This window comes from Balaenoptera borealis, assembly GCF_965194805.1.
Source record: "Balaenoptera borealis genome assembly, chromosome: 8".
NCBI classification, from domain to species: domain Eukaryota; kingdom Metazoa; phylum Chordata; class Mammalia; order Artiodactyla; family Balaenopteridae; genus Balaenoptera; species Balaenoptera borealis.
Genome location: NC_138865.1, coordinates 11,250,009 through 11,275,495, shown reverse-complemented (window position 1 = coordinate 11,275,495; position 25,487 = coordinate 11,250,009). Strand labels below are relative to the sequence as shown.

Sequence of the window (25,487 nt, the reverse complement as noted above, 5' to 3'; positions counted from 1 at the left end):
TCTGTAGCAGTGTATTTGTATTTTTATTTCTTTGGGAAAGATTGTATGGTGCACATGGGTGTGTGTGTGTGTGTGTGTGTGTGTGTGTGTGTGTGTGTAACTGTAACTATAGGCAGATTTCAAGCACCAAAACTCACTTTTAAGTATTTAGCCAGCTGAGAAACGAGGGGATAGAGAGAAAATGTGGGGAAAGGAAATTACAGGTAGCAGTTAAGAGAGGTGGTTTTGAGGTGGGAGCTACCTCGACATCCACAAATCATTTTCTTTTCCCTCACGGTGTTGAGTCTTCCTTAATCCCTAGAACACAGTAACTCCTCCAGCTACAGAGACAGCTGGTGGTTTCTTAACATCATTTATTTTTTAGGTAATTCATACTTGCTACTTAAAAAAAACCACACTGAGTTGTGTAAAATAAAAAGTCAAATCCCCCCTTCACTCCTGTAGAACTAGCTACTAGGAGTAGTTTGATGAGTATTTCCCAGACGTTTTAAAAATATGCTTTTAAGTGTGTCTGTACATGAGTGTGTGTGTGTGTGTGTGTGTGTGTGTGTGTATTTTTTTTTTTTTTAATACAAGTGGAATCGTATTCTTTTTCATTTACTAGACCTTGGACAGATTTTCCCGTCAGTACATATAGATTTACCTCATTCTTTTTAACGGCTGCTTGGTGCCTCATAATACGGATGGACCATGATTTATTTACCCAATCCTCTGTTGAGGGACATCATTTTGATTGTTTTTCACAGCTGAATAATACATTTTAAAAGAAACTGTCACCACGTGCTACCTTATTCACCAGTCTTTAACTATCACGGTTTTAGTTTGTGTGCCTTCCGTGGAAGAAACTCTTGGCATTTTATTTTTGTTTTCTCAAGTGGGTAGTATTCTGTTATAGTGAAAAGAACCAGATAGTGAGGGCTTTAAAGTCCGGAGCTCTCGTTTCCAGCTTGGCCGTTTCTACTCCCTCTGGCTTGGAGCGAGGTCACGTGTCTACCTGAGGCTCTTGGTCCATGAGATGACCTTCCAACTCAGAGCTGTTGTGAAGAACAAAAGAGTCCACACAGGGAAGGTGGCTTCACCTAGCCCCTCCGAGGCCCTCTCATCTGCCTGGCCAAACTGCAGAGTAGTAAACAGTTTTCTCTTTTTGCCCAGATTTTAGATGACTCCATCCACTGGCATCTTTCACCCTAGGGATAACCACCCCAGCCATGTTTTCTGGCCTATTTTGAGAGAACTCTGCCCCAGAGTATCAGAGGAATTCAAGTAAGTGTTATCAAGGTAGACAGATTAGGAAATGGAGTAGCTGTCCCCAGCCCACTGATTAAAGGGATGCTCTGTCTTCCCTCGGAGAAGCGTCTCGTGCTGTGAACCATCAAGGGCCGGATGCTGCCCGAGCTATGCTAAGCTGTTATTTAAGTGGCTGTCCCCACTGTCTTTGCCATGAAACAATAGACCCAATGAAGTGCCCCTTCTGCAGCACACCTGTTCTACATCTTGGCAAGAACAGAAGTGTCAGCTGCGGGCACCTCCCCGGCAGATGAGGTGACTAACTGAGAATGCCACCCCCGCCAGCGCTCTGGGTAAAAAGTCTGGGCAGAACTTAGTCTTCTTCCAAGTTCTTTCTGGGGCTCCTCTGACACTGAGCTGAGGATGGACATGGAGAGTAAACTGAGGTGGGGGGTGAAGAGAAGTCCGGGTTTTTTGGATCCTGGGAACCTCCGGATCCCCCACCTGTGTCGGCACACCTGTCACCCGGCTGCTAGGTGGGTGCCTGACCGCACTGAACCCGGAGGTTATGTAGACCCTTATCCCTTTCCCTCCTCACCCACCGCTCAAATCAAGAGACTTCTTGAGGGGGTGGGTTATTTTCCTAGGGCTGCTGTAACAGATGCAAACTCTTAAAACAACAGACATTTAAAAAAATCTGAAATCAGGGTGTTAGCCGGTTTGGTTCCTTCCAGGGGCTCAGAGGGAGGCGCCCACCCCACTCCATGCATCTCTCCTAGCTTTGGTGGTTGCCGGAAACCCTTGACCCTCCTTGATTTGTAGGTTCATTCCTCATCTGGAGAGCCGAACTCAATTACATCACAAGGACCCTATTTTCAAATAAGGTCACATTCACAGGTACTGGGCGTTCAGTCTTGGACGTATCTTCTTGGGGGTCCATTGTTCAACCCACTGTGGTGGGGTGTGACTTTGGAGTCTGAATGAAAAAACATGATTCATCAAACACTGCATTTCCTTTATTAATTTTTAAAGTGAATTTTAATGATCACATTGAGGAATGCGATAAGATATCCACATGGACATGTTTATCAGACACTTGGAAATATTGGAGTTGGAGTCAGGACGAAGCTATAGAGATTGATCTGGAAGCCTTGGAAACACAGGAGAAGAGAGTTAGAAGTTTCCTCCTAGCTATAAGTTTCTGTGATTTCAAGTTTAAAATAGAGGAGTAGAGAAGAGGTGGCTGGTTTTAGTAAACGAGGCCAAGAGATTCTGACGAATTCTCCAAGGTCGATTTCTTTTTTATTTATTTATTTATTTTTGGCTGCATTGGGTCTTCGTTGCAGTGCACAGGCTTCTCATTGTGGTGGCTTCTCTTGTTGTGGAGCACGGGTTCTAGGCGCACGGGCTTCAGTAGTTGTGGTGCACGGGCTCAGTAGTTGTGGCTCGCGGGCTCTAGAGCACAGGCTCAGTAGTTGTGGCTCACGGGCCCAGTTGCTCCGTGGCATGTGGGATCTTCCCAGACCAGGGCTCAAACCCGTGTCCCCTGCATTGGCAGGCGGATTCTTAACCACTGCACCACCAGGGAAGCCCCAAGGTTGGTTTCTTATACTTCAAGTCCTTCATGAGCTCTACGTTGACTCTTAGGAAGTCTTTCTCCTTAAACAGCCCCAGAGTCTTCTGAGACAAAGCTCCAGGATTCATGGAATTCCAAAGGCTTTGTTCTAGGAGTTTTTCCTTAGAACCTAGAGCTGTCTTCAGTTGCCTGCCCAGGTGACAGCTTTGGGGTAATAGTAGAGCAGACTCATTAATTTTTTTTTAACTTTTTACTTTATATTGGAGTATAGCCAATTAACAGTGTTGCGATAGTTTCAGGTGCACAGCAAAGCGACTCCGCCACACATGTACGTGTATCCATTCTCCCCCAGACTCCCCTCCCATCCAGGCTGCCACATAACATTGAGCAGAGTTCTGTAGGTTTACTGCTCCCCGCCACCTCAAGCTGGAGGTGAATTACCTTTGCGACGAAAAAAATTAATCCATCGATCTAAGACAGAAACGGAAAATTTTGTTCAAGCCGAACTGAGGACTATAACCCAGGGACAGCCGCTCAGAAAGTTCTGCCTGTTCGAGGTCAAAACGCAGTCAAAGGGGCTTCCCTGGTGTCGCAGTGGTTGAGAATCTGCCTGCCAACGCAGGGGACACGGGTTCGAGCCCTGGTCTGGGAAGATCCCACATGCCGCGGAGCAACTAGGCCCGTGAGCCACAGCTACTGAGCCTGCGCGTCTGGAGCCTGTGCTCCGCAACAAGAGAGGCCGCGATAGTGAGAGGCCCGCACACCGCGATGAAGAGTGGCCCCCGCTTGCTGCAACTGGAGAAAGCCCTTGCACAGAAACGAAGACCCAACACAGCCACAAATAAATAAATAAATAAATTTATAAAAATACTAGGTAACCCAAACATAATTAGAAAGGTACATTTTAAAAAAAACCAAAAAAAAAAAAAAAACCCCGCAGTTACATGTTTTGAGACAGAGGGCTGTGTGTTAAATGATGTATTATTGACAGTTTACACAATCTAGCAAGTAGTGGGTCATGGCCCATCGTGGCCCCTTACAACATCAGGAAGGAATGTTATCTTTTAAGGAGTTGTCTTGTTGATGCTGGGAGAGTATTGCTCTTCATGGTTGAGCAGGTATTTCTACTGATGCGGGAGGCTTGGTTGATGCATAATGTAGATACACAGTGCACAGGAGAGGGGAGAAAGGAGGCTAAAGGGCAGAGAAAAAAATTTTTGTTTAAATTTTTCTTGTCCTGCCATAAAATTTGGATTTTATTTCACACCCTCTTTGACGAATGTGAGCTTGCAATGGAGGGCAAGAAAATAAAAGCCACAATCCACGTGATCATTTAGAAGTCACCCCCACCACAGTCTTTATCTCACATTCTTTCCTTTTTTTCCCCCTCTCTTCTTCCCAACCTTCTAGCCTGTGTTGGGTACCTGCTATGACCATGCTATCACAGTGGGAATAAAAATATGAGTAAGATACAGTGTGTGTCCCTAAGAAATTCACAGGCTTGTGAGGGGACCAGATCCAAAAATAGACAATTCTCATGCAACTAGATAACTTTAACGATGGAGATAATAATAATAACAACAGTCACCATTTATTGGCCTCCCTCCTATGTATCTACCAGGCATGGTCAGAAACAGGCATGATTGCCTATCATCCTTACAAAACTCCCATTTTATAGATGAGGAAACTGAGGCTCTGGAAGATTAAGTTGCCCAGTTAATAAGTAGTAGTAGTGGAGCTTGGAAGCTTGTTTGTTGGATTCCGAAGTTCATCCTTTAATTCCTGTGATCAGGAGCACAAAGGGAGGAGCCCTATCCAGCTGGACTGGTGGGAAGCTTGTCATTGGTCTGTGGGACTTAAAAATAGGGTATCACCTTTTATGAATTACACAGCGTCCGATGGTATCAGCAGGGCACACAACCAGAGTACAAATGCTCTTATCTTCTCCCCTTTCTGGCCCTCACCTTTGTCCTCTTCATCCCTGTTGACCTGACACGCTTTCACGTGGGTGGAGAGACTTATTTACCTTTGGGCTCTCTTTGATTTTTTATTGACCCTTTTGACATTCATTTGCTCTTCTAAATACTATTTGAGCTCTGCAGCCAGTCCAGACCTCTGGACTCGTGGAGATTCCTCCACACACTGAGACACATCACAAGCTCATGAACAGCAGCTAGGGACTGCTCTCAGTAAATAAGAATGATGACCCGTGGCAACATGCAGGGCGTTTATTGAGCGCGTAAAATGTACTGCCTTCCATGGCTGTTTCTCGCCTCGACATTCATCACATAACTGAAGGCCACGATTGATTCTCCGTCATAATGGAATCTTACACATGTGAGGGGATTGTAATTAACATGCCGGCATTGCTTTCTTCAGAAAATCTCGAACTGCAGATCCAGCACTGCTTGATGATAAATGTTTCCTTGCCTGCAGTGCTGCTGTCTCGTAGATCCAGAGCTCTCATGACGTGCAATATGCAGAACAAATGAGTGCAGGGTAGCAGGACCTCTTAAAGTGTGCAGGGTCTGAGGGCCGCTGGCCACCAGAACGCTTTGCTGACCTGGCTTACCGGACCCTTCTCTGCGGGAACATTACTTGGAGGAAAGGAACAAACATACATTCAGCCTCTGCTCCATCCGGGACCAGTCACAGATGCCCTGGGGAAGAAGATGAGTAGGAGCTTGCCTGCTCTCAGGGTGGACCATGGAGAGGACATGAAAGGCTCTGTGAGGGGTGCACCCATTCAGAAAACATCCTGCAACTCAGTTTAGCTGGTTCAGGTGAGCAGTTGGAAAGGAGGAGAAGAAAGTAGGCCGGCACTGTGCTCTAGACTGAGTGTTTGTGAGCCCCCCAAATTCGTGTGTTGAAATCCTAACCCTGATGTGATGGTATTAGGAGGTGGGCCCTCAAGGAGATGATTAGGTCTTGAGGGTAGAGCCCTCATGAATGGGATTAGTGCCCTTTAGAAGAAACTCCAGAGAGCTCTCTTGTGCTTTCCTCCATGTGAGGACACAGTGAGAAGATGACCATCTATGAACCAAGAAACAAACTGTCACTAGATCCTGAATCTGCTGATGCCTTGATCTTGGACTGCCCAGCCCACAGAACTGTGAGAAATAAACGTCTGAGTTTATAAGCCACCCGATCTATGGTATTGTGTTATAGCAGCCAGAATGGACCACCATACACTTCCATACTCTTACTATTATAGGCTCCCCAGCCTATAATATAAAGTGATTATTATAAGTAATACATTCCCACTGTAGGGATTTAGATAAACAGAAAAGAAAGCAGCAGCCATAAACCCACCTCCCCAGTGCGGGGCAGGGTGGAGGGGACCACTGTGAGCATCTCATATTTTATTCAAACCTTTTTTTAAAATAAAAAAAAAAACGTGTTTCAATATGAAAATTCAAATTCATGCATTTCTTTTTTTTAATTTTTTTTCCTGCCTTTATTTTCTTATTTTTTATTTTTAAATTTATTTATTTATGGCTGTGTTGGGTCTTCGTTTCTGCACAAGGGCTCTCTCCAGTTGCGGCAAGCGGGGGCCACCCTTCATCGCGGTGCGCGGGCCTCTCACTGTCGCGGCCTCTCCCGTTGCGGAGCACAGGCTCCAGATGCACAGGCTCAGTAGTTGTGGCTCACAGGCCTAGTTGCTCCGCGGCATGTGGGATCCTCCCAGACCAGGGCTCGAACCCGTGTCCCCTGCATTGGCAGGCAGATTCTCAACCACTGCGCCACCGGGGAAGCCCAAATTCATGCATTTCTAATGAGACTTGGGCTGGATGGGACAGAGGCTGGGGGCTTCTGGCTTTGGGTCAGATCAGTTTCCAAGATCTCTGCTGAGTCCTTCATTTTACTTTCTTGGTTGTTCTAGGGAGTGGCGGAGGTTGAACTGGAACAAAACCTGAATCGGACTTTCAGAAGCTTCTTCAGAGCAAGTGATGAGGTGAGGGGTGTGGGGGGCAGGGTGGGGGGTGAGCAGGAAGGGGGAGCTGCAGGGGTGCAGGTCCCCAGATGGCTTCCCTGGGAGGATGGGGGGATAGGGGATGTCAGGGTCTGGGAATAAGCACCTTGCCTTCTTTTCTTTGACTTCTGTAGTTAGGGCAGTTAGGGTCGTCACTCCACTGGTCGCTTCATTAATGGGGAAAGGTCCTGTCCTCACTGTCACACACCAGTAGGGCTTTGAAACCCAGATCAAAGAAGGATTATAATGGTGACAGTTTAGAAATTCTGCTGTTATTACCATTACCATTTTCATATGGATAATTGCTTATCAAAGTGCAGAATGAATTGATGCTTCTAACCCTTTTCTTGAACAACCACAGGAGCCTAGAATGCTTTAACGCAGTAACCCCTGTCTAACACCCTCCTGTCTTACGTGTTAGGAGTCACTGTTGCTGTTGCTTTATCTGGTCCGTGCCTACTTAGATGGCCTGATTTTTGCCAGTTTCTTTGCTGACCACTTCTGGCACCTCACTCTTTTATACTGAGTTCAAATTTCTTTCTTCCTGAAGTACCTTCTTTTGTAGTTTTCTCAGTAAGAGTCTGTTAGCAGTAAACTCATAATTTTTTGGCCTGAAAATATCTTTATTTTGCTTTCAATCCCAAAGAACAGTTTATCTGAGTATAGCGTTCTAGGTTGACAATTATTTTCTTCTAGAAGCTTCTGTCATTGCTTGTAAGAAATTGGTCTCAGGTCTACCTTCTGGTGTATTATTTGTCTTTTAGTCATGTCTGATCTGCAGTTTAGCCCATCTTTATTTTTGAAAGTTGCATTTGGTTCTTTTTCAAAGCATTCTGATCTCTTTCAATAGAGTTTTGTTCTATTCTTGTTGTTCAGTTCCTTCTTTTGTCTTTAATCATTTTAAGCATACTCATTTTTCATTCTCACTCTGTGCAAGTTCTATTATTTGGTATTCTTGGAGAGTCTTGTTTTACTGTTTGCTATGTTTGCTGTCTCCTGCAATGGGGCTTTAGTGTATATGTGCAGGGTGTGGGGCAGGGTAGTGAGAGAGCTCTGTAATTTGGGTTTGTGAGCTCATCTTCAGCAGCACTTAACTCTCCTCCAACCTGCTTCAGCTGAAATGGAGGAAATGGCCCTCCTGGGTGGTTTAGCATTTGCTTCTCCTGCCAGGCCTTCTGGTGGCATTACCAGCCCAAGCTCACTTTTGCTGTTGTTGTTTACTTCACTTAGCTGGGGTTTCCAGATCTCGTAGTGTGGATTCAAACCGAAACACGTGTGAAGGCAGGCTTATGGCTATGAATTCCTAGGGGAGCTTTTTTTGGTTTCCTCTTAGTACCAAACTGAATGGTCCAACTCCTTTGACATCTCTCTGTCATGGTGAGTGGGTTTTTTCTAGTTCACCCTTTAACTGAGGACCCCAGATTGACTGGATTCACCGTGGAGGAGTGGGGAGGATCTCATTTTTACCTTCGCATGTGACCTAAGGTCTCATCTCTTGCTCCCACTGGTTGATACACCCAAGTCCTTGCATTCCCAAGACCCGCAAGCACCCAGGAGCAGTCTTGGCCTTGGAGCTTGGTTGTGAGCTGCCTCTGCTCTGACCACTCAGGACCCGCCTAGCTCTCTTGGGCATTTAGCATGTTTGTACAGTCTGCTGGCACTTGTAGGGTTTTTAGATGCCCCGTTCCTACATATTTCCTTTGCTTGACCCATGACATCCTTTCTAACTTTTCTCCCTCCAGACTTTTCTCACCACGAACAGAGTCTGTGAAATGGGTAAGAGACATTCTCAGGAGGGAATGGAGACAGGAGGGCCATGATGGGAACCAGCCAAACGTTAAATGAGCGTTTCTCCATCTGCCAGCCCTGAACTAGTTAAGCCCAGACTTGCTTAACATAGATCCCTGCTGGTGAATCGCACTCACCCTAACCCTGGGCTGACCACACAGCCTTGGCTTCCTCTCCCCCATGAAGTTTTGGATTCAAGATCTTAAACAGTAAGAGCTTGGAGGACTCTCAGAGCTCTTCAGGGCAGATCCACCCTCTACTGATTAGGACAGAGACCCAGGATAGGAACTGACCTCTGCAGGGTCACCTGGTGCAGGCAGAGCGGAAATCAGGCCAGACCCCCAGCCAGGTCTCCTCTGTCTTAGTGCCCTGGCCTCCCCTCCATCAGGCTCAGTTCCATCCCGTGAGGACAGCCCCTGTTCTCCCTCCCAGTGTGGATATAAGTGAGGAGCCAGAGCCGGGAGCAGACTGGCGCTCATCCCCTTGACTCCTGGACCCGGCACTGTTCCCACAGAACCTTGTTTGACCCCAAGCCTGTGACTTTGCCATCATTACCTTGTATTTTTATTAATAATAATGATTGCTGTCACTTATTTGAGCACCTACTGTGTGCATCAGACACTGAGCTAGCCCCCTTTAGTATTATTGTTTATATTTCTCGTGACATCCGTAAAAACTCTATTATCTCTATTCTACAGATGAGGAAAATGGGTCTCAGAAGAGTTACAAAATTTGCCCAGAGTGGCCAGGCTGGGGTTAAACTCCTCCAAGCCTAAAGACCATACTCCTCTCACTGGTCAGGAGCACCTCTCCCTTCCCTCCTTCCACCTCTTTACTTATTCATGTAATCAATCGTTCAGTCCTTCATTCCTCAAAAGTTTTGAGCACACACTTGGTGTGAGGCAGGGGCAGGTATCCAAACGCACGAGTCAGAGCCATTGCCCTCCGGGAGCCCAAGTCTCTTGGGGAGACAGAGAGCAGTAATGAAAGAAGGAGAGGTGGTGAAGGGTCTCAGAGGTGTTGGAACTTGGACACCTGACCCAGAGGGTGGGAGAGGAAACAAGTGGCTTTTTGTAGGAGGACTCTTTGTGAATACCCCAGAGGAGCCCAGCCTCAGCAAGATGGTCACCGAGGAGGACATCCAGTTCTATGTTCAGCAGTTCAAGAAGTCTGGTTTCAGGTAAAGAGAACAGCACCCCGAACACAGGAGAGAGAAGGTGGGCAGACAGGGGCTCTTCTGCTCTTGCAGTGCTGGGTGAGGCCCAGGGCCAGCGCAGTCCCAGTGAAAGCCTGGCCAACCTCTGCTTGAATGCCCCCAGTGCCGGGAGACTCATTATCTGACGACGCTCAGCCTGCTCGAGTTTGGAGAGTTCAGCTGTTCTCCCTTATGCTTAGGGCCCCCTTCAGAGCAGATGTTTTTAACTTTTTTTTCATTGATGACCTCTGTGAGGAACAGATGACAGCTCTGAGTTCTTACTTCAGGAAAACACAGAACCCCACGTAACCTCAAAAACTGCATACATGCTCGGTGGTGGGGGCGGTGGTTATAGGCTCAGCTTTACTGAGCTCTAACTCACACACCATAGAATTCACCCTCTGAGAGGGTACAGTTCAATGGTTTTTAGTCATTTCATGGAGCTGCGCCGTCACGATACGTTTTATGGATCGCGCCACGATCCATTTTAGAGTGTTTTCATCTCCCAAAAAGCAGCTCTGTTCCCTTTCACGGTCACCCCCACTTCCCCTGGGCTCCCGGTTCTGGTCACTCCCCCGTCTGCTCTCCGTCCCCCTGGAGCTGCCTATTCCAGACGTTTCACGTAAACGGAGTCGTACGCTGTGTGGTCCTTCGTGTGTGGCTCCTTTCACTCTGGTTCGCCCATGTTGTGGTCTCTGCCAGACTTCGTTCCTTTTCCTCAGGTCTGTTTTTATGCTGCGGTTCAGGGCCCTGCCCTGAAATCACTGAGAATCCCTCTTAACAGCCCCTTTTCTGCTTGTCCTTTCAAGTATTTGCATATTGCAAATCTTCAAAGCTCGTGAGTCCTTCAAGGGCGCTGCAGGTCACCGCGTTTCCATCCTCCTCCTCTCTCCTCATGCCCCCATCCTTCACTCAGACCCAGGGGCGCAGAAGGAGCCCAACAGCAGGACCGCCTTCGTCAGCCCAGCCCACAAGTTCACAGTGTGGCGACCTTGGCCGTGAACACCCGTGGTGGCCTTTAGACCCCAGTGTCTCCAGTATCACAAATTCAACCCTTCCCTAAGCATCTCCTTTCTTCCCCCCACCCCCACCTGAAGTGGGTGACAATTTAAGAGTCTCAGACTGGGGGACAGAGGTTCTCTGGAAGGGAACGTATAGGCAATCCGATCTGACCCCTCCTTGCACAGGAGGGAAAATTAGAAGTCCCCAAAGAGCACGTGGCTTGTCCAAGGTCTTTCCGGGCCCTCCCTTTCACCGGAAGCCTCAAGGGCCGGACAGCACCAGCCCATTCCATACCTGAGGATTGGGAGAATGCTCCAGGTACAGTCCTGGAGCCACCCTACCTGTCCGGAGGAGACACCGCGGCATCGCTTCCTGATGTCACATTAGGAGGAAGCACCTCCCGGTGGCCCTTTTCTGTGGGCTCCCTGGGACAGGGGAGTGGCCCTGGATGGTAAGGGCACTAAATCAAGCTCCCCCACCTCTTCCAAGACAGTCCCGGGAGAAAATGGAGAGTCCTGTAGGGCTGACTTCTATGTGTCCCCGGATGCCCACTTCAGAGAACACCAGCCCTCAGCCCCGCGCTGTGCCTGCACCAGGCCGTGCTCGATAAAGCCCAGCAGGCACGCAGGGCACCGGGCTGTGAATCCTGGGCTCTGTCCTCTTCCCCCTGCAGGAGCCTTTGCTCTTCCTGGGAAGACTGGCTCTATGCTGAGCGGGTTGCTGGTGGGGTCTGTAGCACAAGCATCTACTAAAAGCTTTCCTCTTTTTATTCCCTCGTCCGCCCCTCCCAGGGGGCCTCTAAACTGGTACCGAAACATGGAAAGGAACTGGCAGTGGGGCTGCAAAGGCTTGGGAAGGAAGGTGAGTTCGGCGCTGTTCTCCTCCCCGACGAGTCACCCTTCGGGCATCCATGGACCCAACTGATAGGCTGCTGGGTAAGAGCCCGGGGTGGGCAGACCGGCCGGCTGCTTTTGGAGGTGCCTCCACTGCAGGATTTCCTCTTAGGGCCTCTTTTGCTGCTGCTTCTCCTGGAAGGGCAGAGAGTGGGGAGAGGGTGGGGACAGGGGTCTGCCAGGTGACTGCAGCAGCGGTCTGGACGGCCTAGGTCTCCCGGCGGTGCCCCGGCTCAGGGCGCAGGTGGTCCAGTTAACTCCCAGAGGTAACAAGGATGAATCTCCTGGCTCACAGAGGAACATTACGTGCTCTCAGAGAGACGGGGCTTTAACCTCTGGCTGCGCCACCTCGACCGAGTCAGTCCAAGTCTCAGTTTCCTTGTTTGTCAAGCAGAAGCCACGTTTCCAACCCCTGGGTCTGCAAAGGGAGTAATGGGGACCCTGGTTTACATTCAAAACATTAAAAACCTAAGGGAAATTGCATTTTCACGTTCCTCAGCTCACTCGGTAGCCCTGGCCATCTTCTTGATTCAGTCACAAATGAACGGCCCTCTATATGCCAGGAATGGTGCAAATAACACAGGCGGGGTCCTGACCTCACGGGGTTAGGTCTTGAGGCAGCAGAGCATAAAAACTGTGGTTCAGAACAGGCTGGGCAGAGAGTCGGCCTAGGAGGTAATCCCTGTGTGACCTTGGGCAAGGCACTTAAACACTCTGTTGTCCGTGGCCGCCAATATGGAAGTGACAAGAACGGTGCCTACCTCAAGCAGGAGCTGTGTAAGAATCATGTGAGTTGACGCACATCAAATGCTGAGTTAGAACAGTGCCTAGTACGTAGTAGTGGTTTAATTAATGCTCTTTAGCCTATCATCACTCTAATCTGTGATGGACAAAAATGACAAAACTGCAGTTTGATTGGCAGACTCTCTCAAAGCATGAGGGACGAGGAGGAGGTCCTCGGGGAGGTGAACCCCGATGGCAGTAGGTTTGGGGACCCCCTCTTCTGCAGTTTCCTTCCAGATCTTCCTCCTCTCCCACCTCCTCCCATTGCCTCTACCACCACTTTACGTTTTCACCTGGAACATTCTAGAGTGTCCATCCCACCCCCACAGCAGCCTCAGGATTCGTTTCAGCCACAAAACCGCCCCTGGGTCTTCATCCCCGGGTGAACGGGGAACAGTGAGAAGCGCACAGTTCTGCGTTATAGGTAAAAAACAGTGCGCATTCCTTACGCAGGGACAGTGAACGCCGTTTGGAAATTGTCATGGTAGCGTGAGAACACAGAGTAAAAGGAGGTTCTCTTGACCTTGCGGTACCCCATGTATCAGTAGACAAAAAGTGAAGTCCCTTTGCTGCCTGTAATGTCACACTGGCCCCAGCGTGGCTGGCCCAGTCACACTCTGGCTGCCCTTGTGAAGCGTCCGTTCAATTCATAGAAAAGGAATATTGATCTCCGTCTAAGGGCATCTTTCCTCCTTCCCAGTGCCATCTGTTTGGTGTCAGGAATATCAGTCACACAGAGCGGACCACACGCATGTTCTTACTTATACACACGCACACAGAGCCTGTGTGGTCAGTACGTGGCTGAATCCATCCATATGAGAAAAACCCAGTTTTTTCCTCCTGTGTGTCTCCTTTACTTTCACACAAATCACTTTCTTGCTGACACTTCTTATCACCAAATGTGTGGAGGTTTTTCCACACACCACCAAGCAGTTCTCTGCAACACCAGCTGGGTGGCTTACAATTTAACTCAGTTCTGGCACTGTCTACCGGAGACGGCGTCAGAGCCCACAGGTTAAGGGCTCAGTCCCACAGGTTAAGGGCTCAGTCCCACAAGTCTGCTCCCCACTTCAGATGCCAACCCCAAGTCCAGGTTGTTACCTGCGCTTCCAACTCATTGGCTATAAATTGGAGGCTCCCAGGACCTCCTCCTTGGGTCTATTAATTTTCTAGAGTGGCTCACAGAACTCTGGGAAACACTTACTTACGTTTACTAGTTTATTAAAGGATTTGATAAAGGACACAGATGAACCGCCAGACGAAGGAATCCACAGGGTGAGGTCTGGGAGGGTCCCACGCCCAGGAACCTCTGTCCCTGTGGATCTGAAGTGTGTTATCCTTTTGGTGCGGATTTCACCAACCTAGAAGCTCTCCGAACTCCATGCTACTGGGATGGAGACTTCCTCACGTAGATGCGATCAATTATTAACTCCATTTCCAGCCCCTCATCCCTCTCCCCTTCCAGACGTGGGGCAGGAGGAGGTAGCTGAAAATCCCAAGTATCTAATCATGGCTTTGTCTCCCTGGTGACCAGCCCCCATCCAGGAGCCCAGCCAGAGTCACCTCACTGGAACAAAAGACGCTCCAAGTGCTCTTATCTCTTAGGAACTTACAAGGGTCTCAGGGGCTCTGTGCCGGGAACCAGGGGCAGAGAGGAAGATGTACGTTTTCTAATCTCGCACACCATCATTTCAGATCTCTAGTAATACTGGTGCCTCCTTCACGCAAAGCACGTGGTGGAAACAAAGCCAGACCACGGTGGTGCTGTGAGGGGTCTTCCGCGGGGGAGTTAATAGTGGAGGAGGCCCCGCGGTGTGAAAATACCGCCTCCTTGCCCGGGTGGGGGGGGCCTGAGGACGCAGGCTGCTTCTCCTTCGTTATCCCTCCCCAGATCCTGATCCCGGCCCTGATGGTCACCGCGGAGAAGGACTTCGTGCTCGTTCCTGAGATGTCCAAGCATATGGAGGACTGGGTGAGGCAATGGTCCTGCTCGGGGCCGTCGGGGCTTCTTGGAGGAGGGCACGGGCGTCCCAGAGGCTGCAGAGCGGGATGTTCGGGGGAACCACGCGCTTGACGAGGGCTTCCTCTCGGCAGCATCACTGTCGCCTTTTGGGAGCAGCGATTAAGACTGCTGCATCCTGGGCTTCCCTGGTGGTCCAGGGGTTAAGACTCCACGCTTCAGGGAACTAAGATCCCGCATGCCACGCGGTGTGGCCAAAAGAAAAAAAAAAACTGCTGCTTCCTTTCCCCTTCACTGATGCAGGCTCTCATCACTCACTCATTCTTTCATTTCCCGGGCTTTTCCTGGGCACTTAGATGAGCTGGGACAGTGCTAGGTACCAGGGAGGTAAAGAATGAGGTGCAGCCCCCACCCCGCAGGAGGTCATGCCCAGCAGTTAACCCCACATGCAGGAGGCTTGTGCGGACGAGGGCACAGCTGGGAGCGAGGGCTGCACAGAGGTGCTGACCACTGCCTCTGGCCTTGAGGAACTCCTAAGCCTTGCCCGGCAGAGAGAGAACGGGAGAGGAGACAGGGTGTTGAGAGGTGAGGATGGATGAGAGAGGTCAGAGGGTGGGGCTGGGAGGTTATCCTGAGCCCACTGGGCCAGGCTGAGCTGTGTGGACCTATGGGTGAGGGGACTGTTGAAGTGGAGAGATGGGTATCAAACCTGTGGTTTGGAAGCACACTCTGCTGACAGCGTGGAGGTTGGTAGGGATTGGGAGACCTGCAAGCGGGGTCACCGTGACTGCTCGTGTATCCTGCTGGATGCGGAGAGCATTCGCCTGCACTTGGCCGTGGCTTTGTTAGCGTCATCCAGTGCGGTGGACAGAGTGTGTTTCAAGGGATGTTGCCAAGGACGCCCTTTGTGGATGGTGGAGCCAGTTAAGGGAGGGCTGTGACCCACTTTGGGGATTCAGGTGCCAAAAGGGAGACTGAACAGCCCTGCGTGCAGACCACCAGGGAGGAGGGAGGTGACATGGGAAGGGGACGCAGTCATGGCTATAGGGCAAGAGCCAAGCTCGACCCGGCATTTTCCAGGCAGTGAACGGGCCAAGTCCTAATGGTTCTGGAGGGAGACAGTCTGTTGTGATGAGTATGGGTCAGCCTGAATTTGAATCTTAGCTCAGCCACTCTCTGTGTGGCCTTGGGCCAGTTACCTAACCTCTCTGAGCCTTCATATTACCCAAAGGATCATGGTCAAAGATAAATAAGGCAGGGCTTCCCTGGTGGCGCAGTGGGTAAGAATCCGCCTGCCAGTGCAGGGGACATGGGTTAGAGCCCTGGTCCGGGAAGATCCCACATGCCGCAGAGCAACGAAGACCGTGCACCACAACTACTGAGCCCGCGTGCCACAACTACTGAAGCCCGTGCACCTAGAGCCTGTGCTCCGCAACAAGAGAAGCCACCACAATGAGAAGCCCGCGCACCGCAACGAAGAGGAGCCCCCGCTCGACACAACTAGAGAGAGCACGCACGCAGCAGTGAAGACCCAACACAGCCAAAAATAAATAAATAAAATAAATAAATTTATTTAAAAAAAAAGATAGGGCTTCCCTGGTGGTGCAGTGGTTGAGAGTCTGCCTGCCGATGCAGGGGACACGGGTTCAAGCCCTGGTCCGGGAAGATCCCACATGCCGCGGAGCAACTAAGCCCGTGCGCCACAACTACTGAGCCTGCGCGTCCGGAGCCGTGCTCCGCAAAGAGAGGCCGCGACAGTGAGAGGCCCGCACACCGCGATGAAGAGTGGCCCCCGCTCGCCACAACTGGAGAAGGCCCTCGCACAGAAACGAAGAACCAACACAGCCAAAAATAAATAAATAAATAAATTTAAAAAATAAATTAAAATTTAAAAAAAAAATTAAAAAAAAAAAGAAAAAGATAAATAAGGCAGTGCATGTGCAGCACCTAGCACATAGTAGGAGCTTGATCAGTGGGCATTACTTTCCTAAATCATGCGGGGTTTTCAGGGGGGTGGCCCACAGGGAGCAGAGAACTTGCCTTCTGCCATTTACTTTTCCGGGTGGGGTTTTCTTCCAGATCCCCCGCCTGAAAAGGGGTCACATTAAGGATTGTGGACACTGGACACAGATGGAGAAGTAAGGAGATGGGGGTCCCTGGGTGGGGGACGTCAGGGCTCCCTGTTCGCCTCCAATAAGCCGCTTGTTTACCACCTCTGCCTTCACCTGAGTGAGGGAGTGCGTCCAGACAGATGCGAATTGCCTTCTGTTCCCTTTCCAGGCCCGCAGAGTTGAATCAGATCCTCATTGAGTGGCTGAAGACTGACGCCAGCGACCCACCGGAGGTCTCGAAGCTTTAGGGTGTGACTTGTGTCAGCCGCCAGCAGGCACTCCAACCGCTTCATCTACTGGGGGTGCTTCTCTGGTACCCGGATGGGGCCTTACCCGCATCTCTCAAAACCAGCAGCGTTGTTCTGAAAGGGTTTGCAGCAAAGAGTGATTTTCTCTAAATGAAATGAGTCAGATTTGACATAATTTTAGATACAGGAAAAATCACGTGTGATTAATTCTCTGGGTATAAACGTATCCCTTTATGTCTAAGGATTCTGTGGGGGACAGAATGGGATGGCCAGGGGGTGATTTCTCTTTGGCTAATCAAGTCAACGTTTTGATGATGCAAAATCAGCAGTTGAGAAGCTTTTCAGCAGAGGTGGGAACTCCTTTATTCAATAAAATGAAGACAGCTGCCATAGTGCTCCTTGTGTTCTTGGGAGGAGAGCAGAGTGATTGATTGTTCTAAGAAAGTGTCGCGTTTGGGTGAACACCGTTCCCTCCGCTCTGAGTCTCTCTACGAGTCTCTGCGTGATCTGGGACAGTGCTGTCTGGTGGAACTTTCTTTCTTTATTAATTTATTTTATTGAAGTATAGTTGACTTACAATGTCGTGTTAATTTCTGCTGTAGAGCAAAGTGATTCGGGTACATATGTGTATCCATCCTTTTTCATATTCTCTTCCATTATGTTTTATCACGGATATTGAATATAGTTCTCTGTGCTATACAGTAAGACCTTGTTGTTTATACATTCTATATGTAGTAGTTCGCATCTGCTAATCCCAAACTACTAATCCATCCCTCTCCGGCCCCCCCGCCTCCTTGGCAACCACAAGTCTGTTCTCTATGTCTGCGAGTCTGTTTCTGTTTTTTAAATAAGTTCATTTGTATCATATTTCAGATTCCACATGTAAGTGATATCATATGGTTTTTGTCTTTCTCTTTCTGACTCACTTCACTTAGTATGGCAAGCTCTAGGTCCACCCATGTTGCTGCAAATGGCAGTATTTCATTATTTTTTATGGCTAATATTCCAGTGTATATATGTACCACATCTTCTTTACCCATTCATCTGTTTATGGACACTTAGGTTGCTTCCATGTCTTGGCTATTGTAAATAGTGTTGGAACAAACAAAGGGTGCATGTATCTTTTCAAACTATAGTTTTCTCCAGATTTATGCCCAGAAGTGGGATAACAGGCTCAGATGGCAACTCTATTTTTAGCTTTTTGGGGAACCTCCATACTGTTTTCATAGTGGCTGCACCAATTTATATTCCCATGGAACTTTCTGACACGATTGAAATGGTCGGTTCTGTGCTACCAGATAGAGTGGCCACCAGCCACGCGTAGCCATGTGCCCTGTCTCCCTGCTCCGTTGGCATGGTGTGCTCACCAATCTATGTTCACCTCCCTCGCTGCTCTTTCTGCAGGGCAAGCCTGTGGACAAGGTGGTGTCTCCAGGCTGAATTCTGAATTAGGATGAATGTAAATTAACCAGGCGGAAAAGGGTATGTATGTCCAGGTGTGTGCAGAAAGCAAGGGGCAGATTAGAAATGTTAACAGCTATCATTCTTAAATACCCCTGTGTGCCTGGAGCCCTACACTGACCAACTCTTATCCTTCCCATTTAACAGATGGGAAAACTGAGGTTCAGATAATTTGCCCAAGGTCGCTTGGCTAGTGTGGGGCAGAGCCTAGATTCAGATGCATGCTCTCTGGTTCTGCAGGTTGAGCTCCTTCTACCAAAAGCTCTTTTCATTTCTAAATCTGGGGTGAGACTACCCAGATCAAATCCCTGCTCGGCCACTGACCACAGAGTGACCTCGAGAAAGAGGTCACTGTGTCTCAGTTTCCTCTATTAGAAAAGGACATTAATAGCACCAAACTCATAAGTGATCGTGAGTATTAAATGAGTGAATACATACAGGGCCCTAGAACGGTGCCTGGCACAGAGGAAGTGCTACTGAAGTATTAGCCATAAAATTTCCGGTTTATCCCAGGATGAGGCTTCTGAGGGCTTTAAACTTCCAGCCAGCCCACCACCACCTCCTCCCTTTTGGATCAGAGAATTAAAGGACTCATTTAAAAAGCAAATGTGTGCTCTGGGGGAATGACTACAGAAGCCAGCTAACAATATTTCACTAACTGCGTGTGTCCAGGCTTATTTGTCCGGGATTGGTTGGAGGAAACAAGAATCTTAGAACATCTCTCATCTGAAGAAGCACAAGTAGGCAAGCCTATTCGGCCTGTCTCCGTTTCCAGTATTCTCCCCAGTAATCTCTGTAAACCATTCAAAATGTTCAGAAATTCTACTCTTTCGGCAAATAAGGGCCGGACGAATCTAGTTCATAGCATTGAGACACAAATATCACCAGTCACACAAGATTGAGGGTCATAAAAAAAACGCTCCATTGGAAAAGGTCTTTAGGTCATTCCCAAAAATACTTTTCAGATGCCTTGTTAAGTACAAGTTGTTTGAAGTATGTTCAAATTGATTTGATTTTAAAATGTTACTTTTATTTCAGACTACAAAGGGCGTAAATAACAAGTGTATTTACCTCTGCAGAGGGAAATAGCTTTTTAAAAGAGGCATGGAAAACCCCACCCACATATCGGTGAGATCATAGAGCTCCCTCCAGGGAGCTGAGATCACTCACAGGTTCTGTCCTCACACTCGATGGCTGTCAACTAGCAGGGTCCAAGGTTTCCAGGAGAAATAGCTTCTAAAAATGCATCTATTTAGAACATGCGACAAAAAGCTATTCCTGTATCTCTTGGGGTATAATGAACCCATGGTTTTAGGCCTGGAAGTGACTCTAAGGCCCACTGTTCACACTGACATTACCATGAGCACAAATTAAAACTAAACAATGGTTAAAATATGTAGGTCAGAAGCTCAAAGGTTTTGGCAACAAGAATTGGGTGGGAAATATCATGCCTCGCAGTTCAAGGGAATCCATCTGGCAACAAATAAAATACTTTCTTGGCAGTTGCGGAAGTTTCTCCCCAGTGTTGGCTGCTGCACCCAATTGTTAATTGTTTCTTCTGCCAGACTGTCAGGTTCTTGGGATTGGAGCCTGACTGTCTAGGTGATTCATCCTTGATCCTAGCCCAGCGCATGCCTGGTGTTTTGAATGGGTAAATGAGTTAAGTTTCAAATGCTTGACTTTTGATGTCCTGCTTCATGAGATGGACGACCAATTGTCTGAGTATTTTCACTGTCCCAAGCCTTGGTAGATCTCTTACTGTTGGCATGTGTGCCGATAGCACTAAATTCAGGAGAAGATATCCAGATTCTAGACATCTACACATCTTCCCTAGGATCCATTGGATAAACCACGAGGGTATGTCACTGAGCTTCTGCTTCATGAAACAAATGTGATAATTATTTTAATAACACAGTTGAAGTATTTGAAGATACTGTAGGTTTTTACAGCTTTCATATTTATAAGGCATGGGTAGTCATTTTGGCAGTTTACCTAAATACATTTTGTCTTATTTCCATACATATTTCCTGGATTTTGAGGCCGGCACCTGCTTTAGAAAGAATACCAGTGATACCCCTATTCCTGTAAATTCACTTTTTTAAAATTGTGGTCAAACTTGCATAACATAAAATTTACCATTTTTCAGTGCACAGTTCAGTGGCATTAAGTACATGCACATTGCTGTGTAACCATCACCACCATCCATCTCCACAACCTTTTCATCTTCCCAAACAACCCTGTCCCCATTAAACACTAACTCCCTTTTCTCCGTCCCCCAGTTCCTGGAAACCCCCATTCTAGTTTCCGTCTCTATAAATTTGGCTACTCTAGCTACTTCATATAAGTGGATTCATACTGTATTTGTCTTTTCGTAACTGGCTTATTTCACTTAGTATAAGATCCTGTCAGGGAGGAAGAAAACTTTCCTCTACCCTTCTATGTTCTTCTGGCTGGTCTAAGAATTAAATTGACATGAGATAGATTAACAGGAAAGATCAAATTTAATTTTGCACATAACGGGAACCCTACATACATGAGAGGGTCAGAGGGAGAAAGGTAAAATGAGGTATATATGCCACCCTGAGCTAAGGAATGGGATAGGAGCCTGGGGCTTCCAAGTACAGGAGGGTCATTCACAGGATGATAAAAGGAAGAGCAGATGCTGGGTACTTAGGTATTTGCCCTGCCATATACATGGTGCCACTCAGACAAAATTTATCTCCGGTAATAACTCTTTTCTGGGAAAAATCCCCAATTTAAATTCTTGTAGGTAGTTGAGGGAGGAGCAGTAGTTTCTCTTGAACCCACAGGGGCTCTATTGCCTTTAGCTCCTCGTGCAAAAGTAACACATTTTGCGGAGGCTCGTTCTGAGCCCCTAAAATCCTCAAGGCTCATCTATGTTGTGGCCTGTGTCAGAATTTCCTTCCTTTTTAAGGCTGAATAATATTCCGTTGTATGTATGTTCCACATTTTGTTTATCCAATCATACATCAGTTGACACTTGGGTGTACAAGTATCTCTTAAAGCCCCTGCTTTCAGTTCTTCTGTGTACGTACCCAGAGGTGGGATTGCTGGATCATACGATAATTCTCTCCACTGTACTGTTTTCCACACCGACTGAATCATTTTACATTCCCATCAGCAATGCAAAGGGCTTCAATTTCTCCACATCATCATCATCACTTGTTGTTTTCTGAGCTTTGGGTAATAGCCATCCTAATGGGTTTGAAGTGGCATCTCTTTGTGGTTTTGATTTGCATTTCCCTACTACTAAGTGAAGAGCGTCTTTTCCTGTGCTATTCACCATTTGTATATCTTCTTTGGAGAAATGTGCATTCTTTGCCCATTTTTAAATCAGGGTTGGGTTTTGGTTGTTGAGTTGTAGGAGTTCTTTATATATTCTGGATATTAATCCATTATATGATTTGCAAATATTTTCTCCCATTCTGCAGGTCATAAACTCACTTTTTAATCAAGTAAAAATTTACTTCCAATTTTAAAAGGACCTGGGTTAGGACCTAACCTCTGTTTTGTATGTAGTTCCTCACTGTTTTCCATAAAGTTACTGCCAAGATGGATGGGCAGAACACCTCAGCACTGGGGAGCTTGTGTGACTATTTGGCTTATGTCAGAATTTGGAAGACAAAAACAATTCTTTGTTTATGCAAATCAAGGTAAGAAAAATCCAGAGAAAGCCCCAAACAGTGGTCTTTGTTGCCATTGGAATAGATTGAGGAGATGTATTATTTGGTCACTGTCTCCATCAGTTATCCTGGACTGAGATGGAAAAGAACCCTAAGAAGCGGGGGATACTTTAAACCTTGCCATCCAGCTTTGTCATTTGTTGAATGAACTTTATGCCTTACAGCAGACTTTTTATTTATTTATTTTTAATAGATCTTTATTGGAGTATAATTGCTTCACAATACTGTGTTAGTTTCTGTTGCACGACAGAGCGAATCAGCCATATGCATACACATGTCCCCATATCCCTTCCCTCTTGAGCCTCCCTCCCTCCCAGCCTCCCTATCCCACCCCTCTAGGTCATCGCAAAGCACCAAGTAGATCTCCCTGTGCTGTGCTGCTGCTTCCCACCAGCCAACTATTTTACCTTCGGTACAGCAGCCTTTTTAAAGAGAACGAGCTGGCTGAGTGGGACTAGGAAGTAATACCTACGATCAGAAATCATTAAACACTCTTCCAAATGTTCACAGTGTTTCAAAGAAATGTGTTAAGTTACCATGTACAAATTGTATATTAAGGACTTGTTTTCACTGATTAATAAGCACAGGAGGGGAAAAGATTTTTAAAAAAAGCCTTCAGTGGCCATCGGGATGGTAACATTAATTTCCCTTGCCAACAAATGTTTGGAAAAGTTAAGACTCAGCAAGTATAGAACAAGCTGAGTCCTTCAGACAAGAAGAAATGAGCAATATACCATCGACCTCAACCACGAGATGGTGGCGAGGCAGATTGAATTAACTGATAGACACCATTTTTGCTGATCTTTATATTTCTTTTCATGTCATTGTATTTTTTTTTTTCAGTAAAGGCGATTCATAAAAGTGATGCAACTGGTTTGGGAGTGAGGGAGGAAGCGTTCCACGCAAGGGCAGTAGCACAGGGTGAAGAAAGCAAGCCTGGTGGGTGACTCCAGGCTTCAGGAAATCTCAGCAGAGGAGGGAAGTGAGCCTGCAGGCAGTCTGGGGGCACAGTCCAGGCCCACCGACACCCATGGCATCCAGCTTCTGGAATGTCCTGCCTCAGAATGCATTCACCCAAAGGAGAAAACCTGGCTTCCACTGTAGTTGCAGAGGAACATTTGCGGGTGGGCACAGGGTACATTTCGCCTGAAGCTGTGAGACAGGGCTTGAGGGTGAGCGGGAAGCAAGCTATTTATTTGGGGTGGCGTCGGGCTGTCCCCTCCCCTCCTCGCCACGGGCCTCTTTGCCCTCCTGGCATGATGCTCACCCCACCCCATCTGGTGGCCGCAGCCCCTGGACCCCCTTCCAACTCGGAGGGGGGACAGTAGCCAACCTGATAGGTGCGTTCTCCACCCCTCAGCCCTTGGGCGTCCCCACTGCACCCCTACCAAGGCCTGCCTCTCCCAGGCAGGGAGTCTATGGGGAGGTGCCCTCGGGTGATGGAGCTGGCCGCCTTGGAGCGCCCTGGCCCTGCCTTCCACCAGGGACAGCCCGAGGGAGACAGCGCAGAGGCAAGAGGCCTTGCTCTCCTCCCACACAAAGTCCTTGGTGGAGACCCTAGCACAGAGGCTTGCAGACAGCCAGAGCGAAGAACCACAGACCGAGTGGCTCCAACAACGGGCGCTCATGGTCTCACAGCTCTGGAGGCTGGAAGTCTAAGGCCAAGTGGTCGGCAGGGTTGGTTTCTCCTGAGGCCTCTCTCCTTGGCGTGTAGACAGCCGTCTTCTCCCTGTGTCCTCACCTGGCCTTCCGTCTGTGTCTGTGTCCTAATCTCCTCTTATCTAGACACAGTCATATTGGATCAGGGCCCATTCCAATGACCTCATTTTAACTTAATTACCTCTAAAAATCCTATCTCCAAATACAGTCACATTCTGAGGTCCCGGGGGTTAAGGCTTCACCCTAGGAACTTGGTGGGGGGAACATGATTCAGCCCATGACACAGGTCCCAGCTCTTGTGCCAGATCGGCTTGGTTCTGTGGTCCTGAGCTCTGCGTACCTGGGACTTTCCTCTCTGCTGTTGAGCTGCTGCTAAGCGATCATAAACAGCATCTCCACTAGTTGGGATCCCCCTGTGGGGAACACGTGGCTACCACACCCCCTCAGCACACAACTTTGCAGTTGGGGAGTGTGATCGCACACACACACACATGCACACGCACACACATATGCACCCAGCAGCTGGAGGAGATCCTGGTTTGAGGGGACACAGGTGTCCCCCTACCCCCATTCCAGAACTTCTGTGTATATCTGACCCCAAGCTCCGATCCTCCAGCCCGGCCTCGCCTCCAAAACCCTAGAGCTGTTGCTCACGCTTCCCGCTAGACCCCAGCTCTTGGCTTGGAGAGATCGAGTGCCAAGATGCTCAGTGACTGATTAATCTGTTCATTGCACAAACGTGCCTCAGAGGCTGGTGCGGTGCCAGGCACTGAGCCAAGCGGTGGTGACGTGGACAGGAACGTCCCAAGGAGCCTGCCACCGAAAGCTCAGCGCTGGGGGCAGATGCAAGAGCTTGATACCTTCGCAAGCTCTGATGGTGTCCTGGTGCTTCTCAGACGTCTGCTCTAACCTTTATGTCCACCCAGAGGATTAGGCAAAAATGCCACCACTTTATTGGAGAGAAAACTGAGCTTCACAGAGGTTAACCGGCAAAGCATGGAAGAGGAACCCAGGTCTGCCTGCCTTAAGGCCTGGGGAAGGAAGACCTCAGCTAGAAGACTCTGCCTGGTCTGAGTGTCACTCGTCGGCCCCCCCACGTCCCCCGTCCCCCGCGCCCCCGTCCTACAGCCACCAGCATCCTGTTCTGTCTCCCGATAGCGATGGGCAGCCTGGTGTATCCCTCCCCCAGCTCTGACAAATGAACTAACACACGGGCCCCCATGTCACAGCCTCCCCTGACCTGTGGCATTAAGGACCCAGTTTTGAGGCCGGGGGTCCCTCGGCTCCAGAACGCCTCTACTTGGTGTCAGAGCTCAGCAGCTTTCGGGAAGAGAGCAGCCGCCTTATAAATGCTGCGTGTCCAGCCTGCGGCCTGAGAGGAGCCCCGGGGCAGGGGGCCAGGCCAAACTGCTGTTTGTCTGGGTGGAGCCTGTTGTCACACTGTTTATCCACCTCTGCCGGGGCCCCAAGCCCCTCTGTGTGCTGCAGCTGCAGAGTCGGCCCTGAGCTCCTGCGGTCACCGTCACCGCGCTGCTGGTTCCAGCCCCCCGCTCCGCCTGGCCTCCGCACCCCGCTGCCCCGTGCTCTGCTCCACGAGGAGGCCAGAGTCAGCCAAGGCCACGGACCCACCGCTGGAGCCATGGTAGGGCCACGTGGCCAGCCGCTCGGCCCTGCCCGTCTGCATCCAGGCTGGGCCTGTGAACCCGGCTTGGGAGGGCAAAACGAGGGCGGGTGTGGGGCTACTGGGAGGCCACGGGGAGGCCACGGGGAAGCTCTTGAATTAGGCTCGTGGCTCTGGGGAGCCGCTGGGGTGCTGGGGAAGGGATGGAAGAGGAAGGCCGGGGTTGGACTCCTGTGTCTTTCCTTGGTTGCTCTGTGAGCTCGGGGAGGTTACTCTACCTCTCTGA

General features: G+C 48.9%; 2 protein-coding genes across 8 annotated transcripts in view; both read left to right on the top strand.

Annotated features, from left to right (window-relative positions):
• The window catches only part of EPHX2 (epoxide hydrolase 2), a 65,543-nt gene extending 48,395 nt beyond the window's left edge, over positions 1 to 17,148 (top strand). For 2 of the 5 annotated variants that reach the window (XM_082402796.1, XM_082402797.1), the window contains 7 exons: positions 6,687 to 6,758; positions 8,519 to 8,552; positions 9,642 to 9,744; positions 11,553 to 11,622; positions 14,329 to 14,409; positions 16,477 to 16,535; positions 16,678 to 17,148. In XM_082402796.1, the coding sequence (XP_082258922.1) occupies positions 6,687 to 6,758; positions 8,519 to 8,552; positions 9,642 to 9,744; positions 11,553 to 11,622; positions 14,329 to 14,409; positions 16,477 to 16,535; positions 16,678 to 16,756 (498 nt within the window). In that variant the 3' untranslated portion in view covers positions 16,757 to 17,148. Of the gene's footprint in view, positions 1 to 6,686; positions 6,759 to 8,518; positions 8,556 to 9,641; positions 9,745 to 11,552; positions 11,623 to 14,328; positions 14,410 to 16,476; positions 16,536 to 16,677 lie in introns of those variants that run through there. The other 3 variants (XR_014247658.1, XR_014247659.1, XR_014247660.1) reach the window with 3 other exon arrangements.
• Positions 17,149 to 17,246: 98 nt separating this feature from the next.
• Positions 17,247 to 25,487, top strand: part of LOC309633671 (L-gulonolactone oxidase) — a 38,816-nt gene continuing 30,575 nt past the window's right edge. Inside the window, exon 1 of one of the 3 annotated variants that reach the window (XM_082402848.1) lies at positions 17,247 to 25,222. In XM_082402848.1, the coding sequence (XP_082258974.1) occupies positions 25,220 to 25,222 (3 nt within the window). In that variant the 5' untranslated portion in view covers positions 17,247 to 25,219. The remainder of the gene's footprint in view (positions 25,223 to 25,487) is intronic. The other 2 variants (XM_082402846.1, XM_082402847.1) reach the window with 2 other exon arrangements.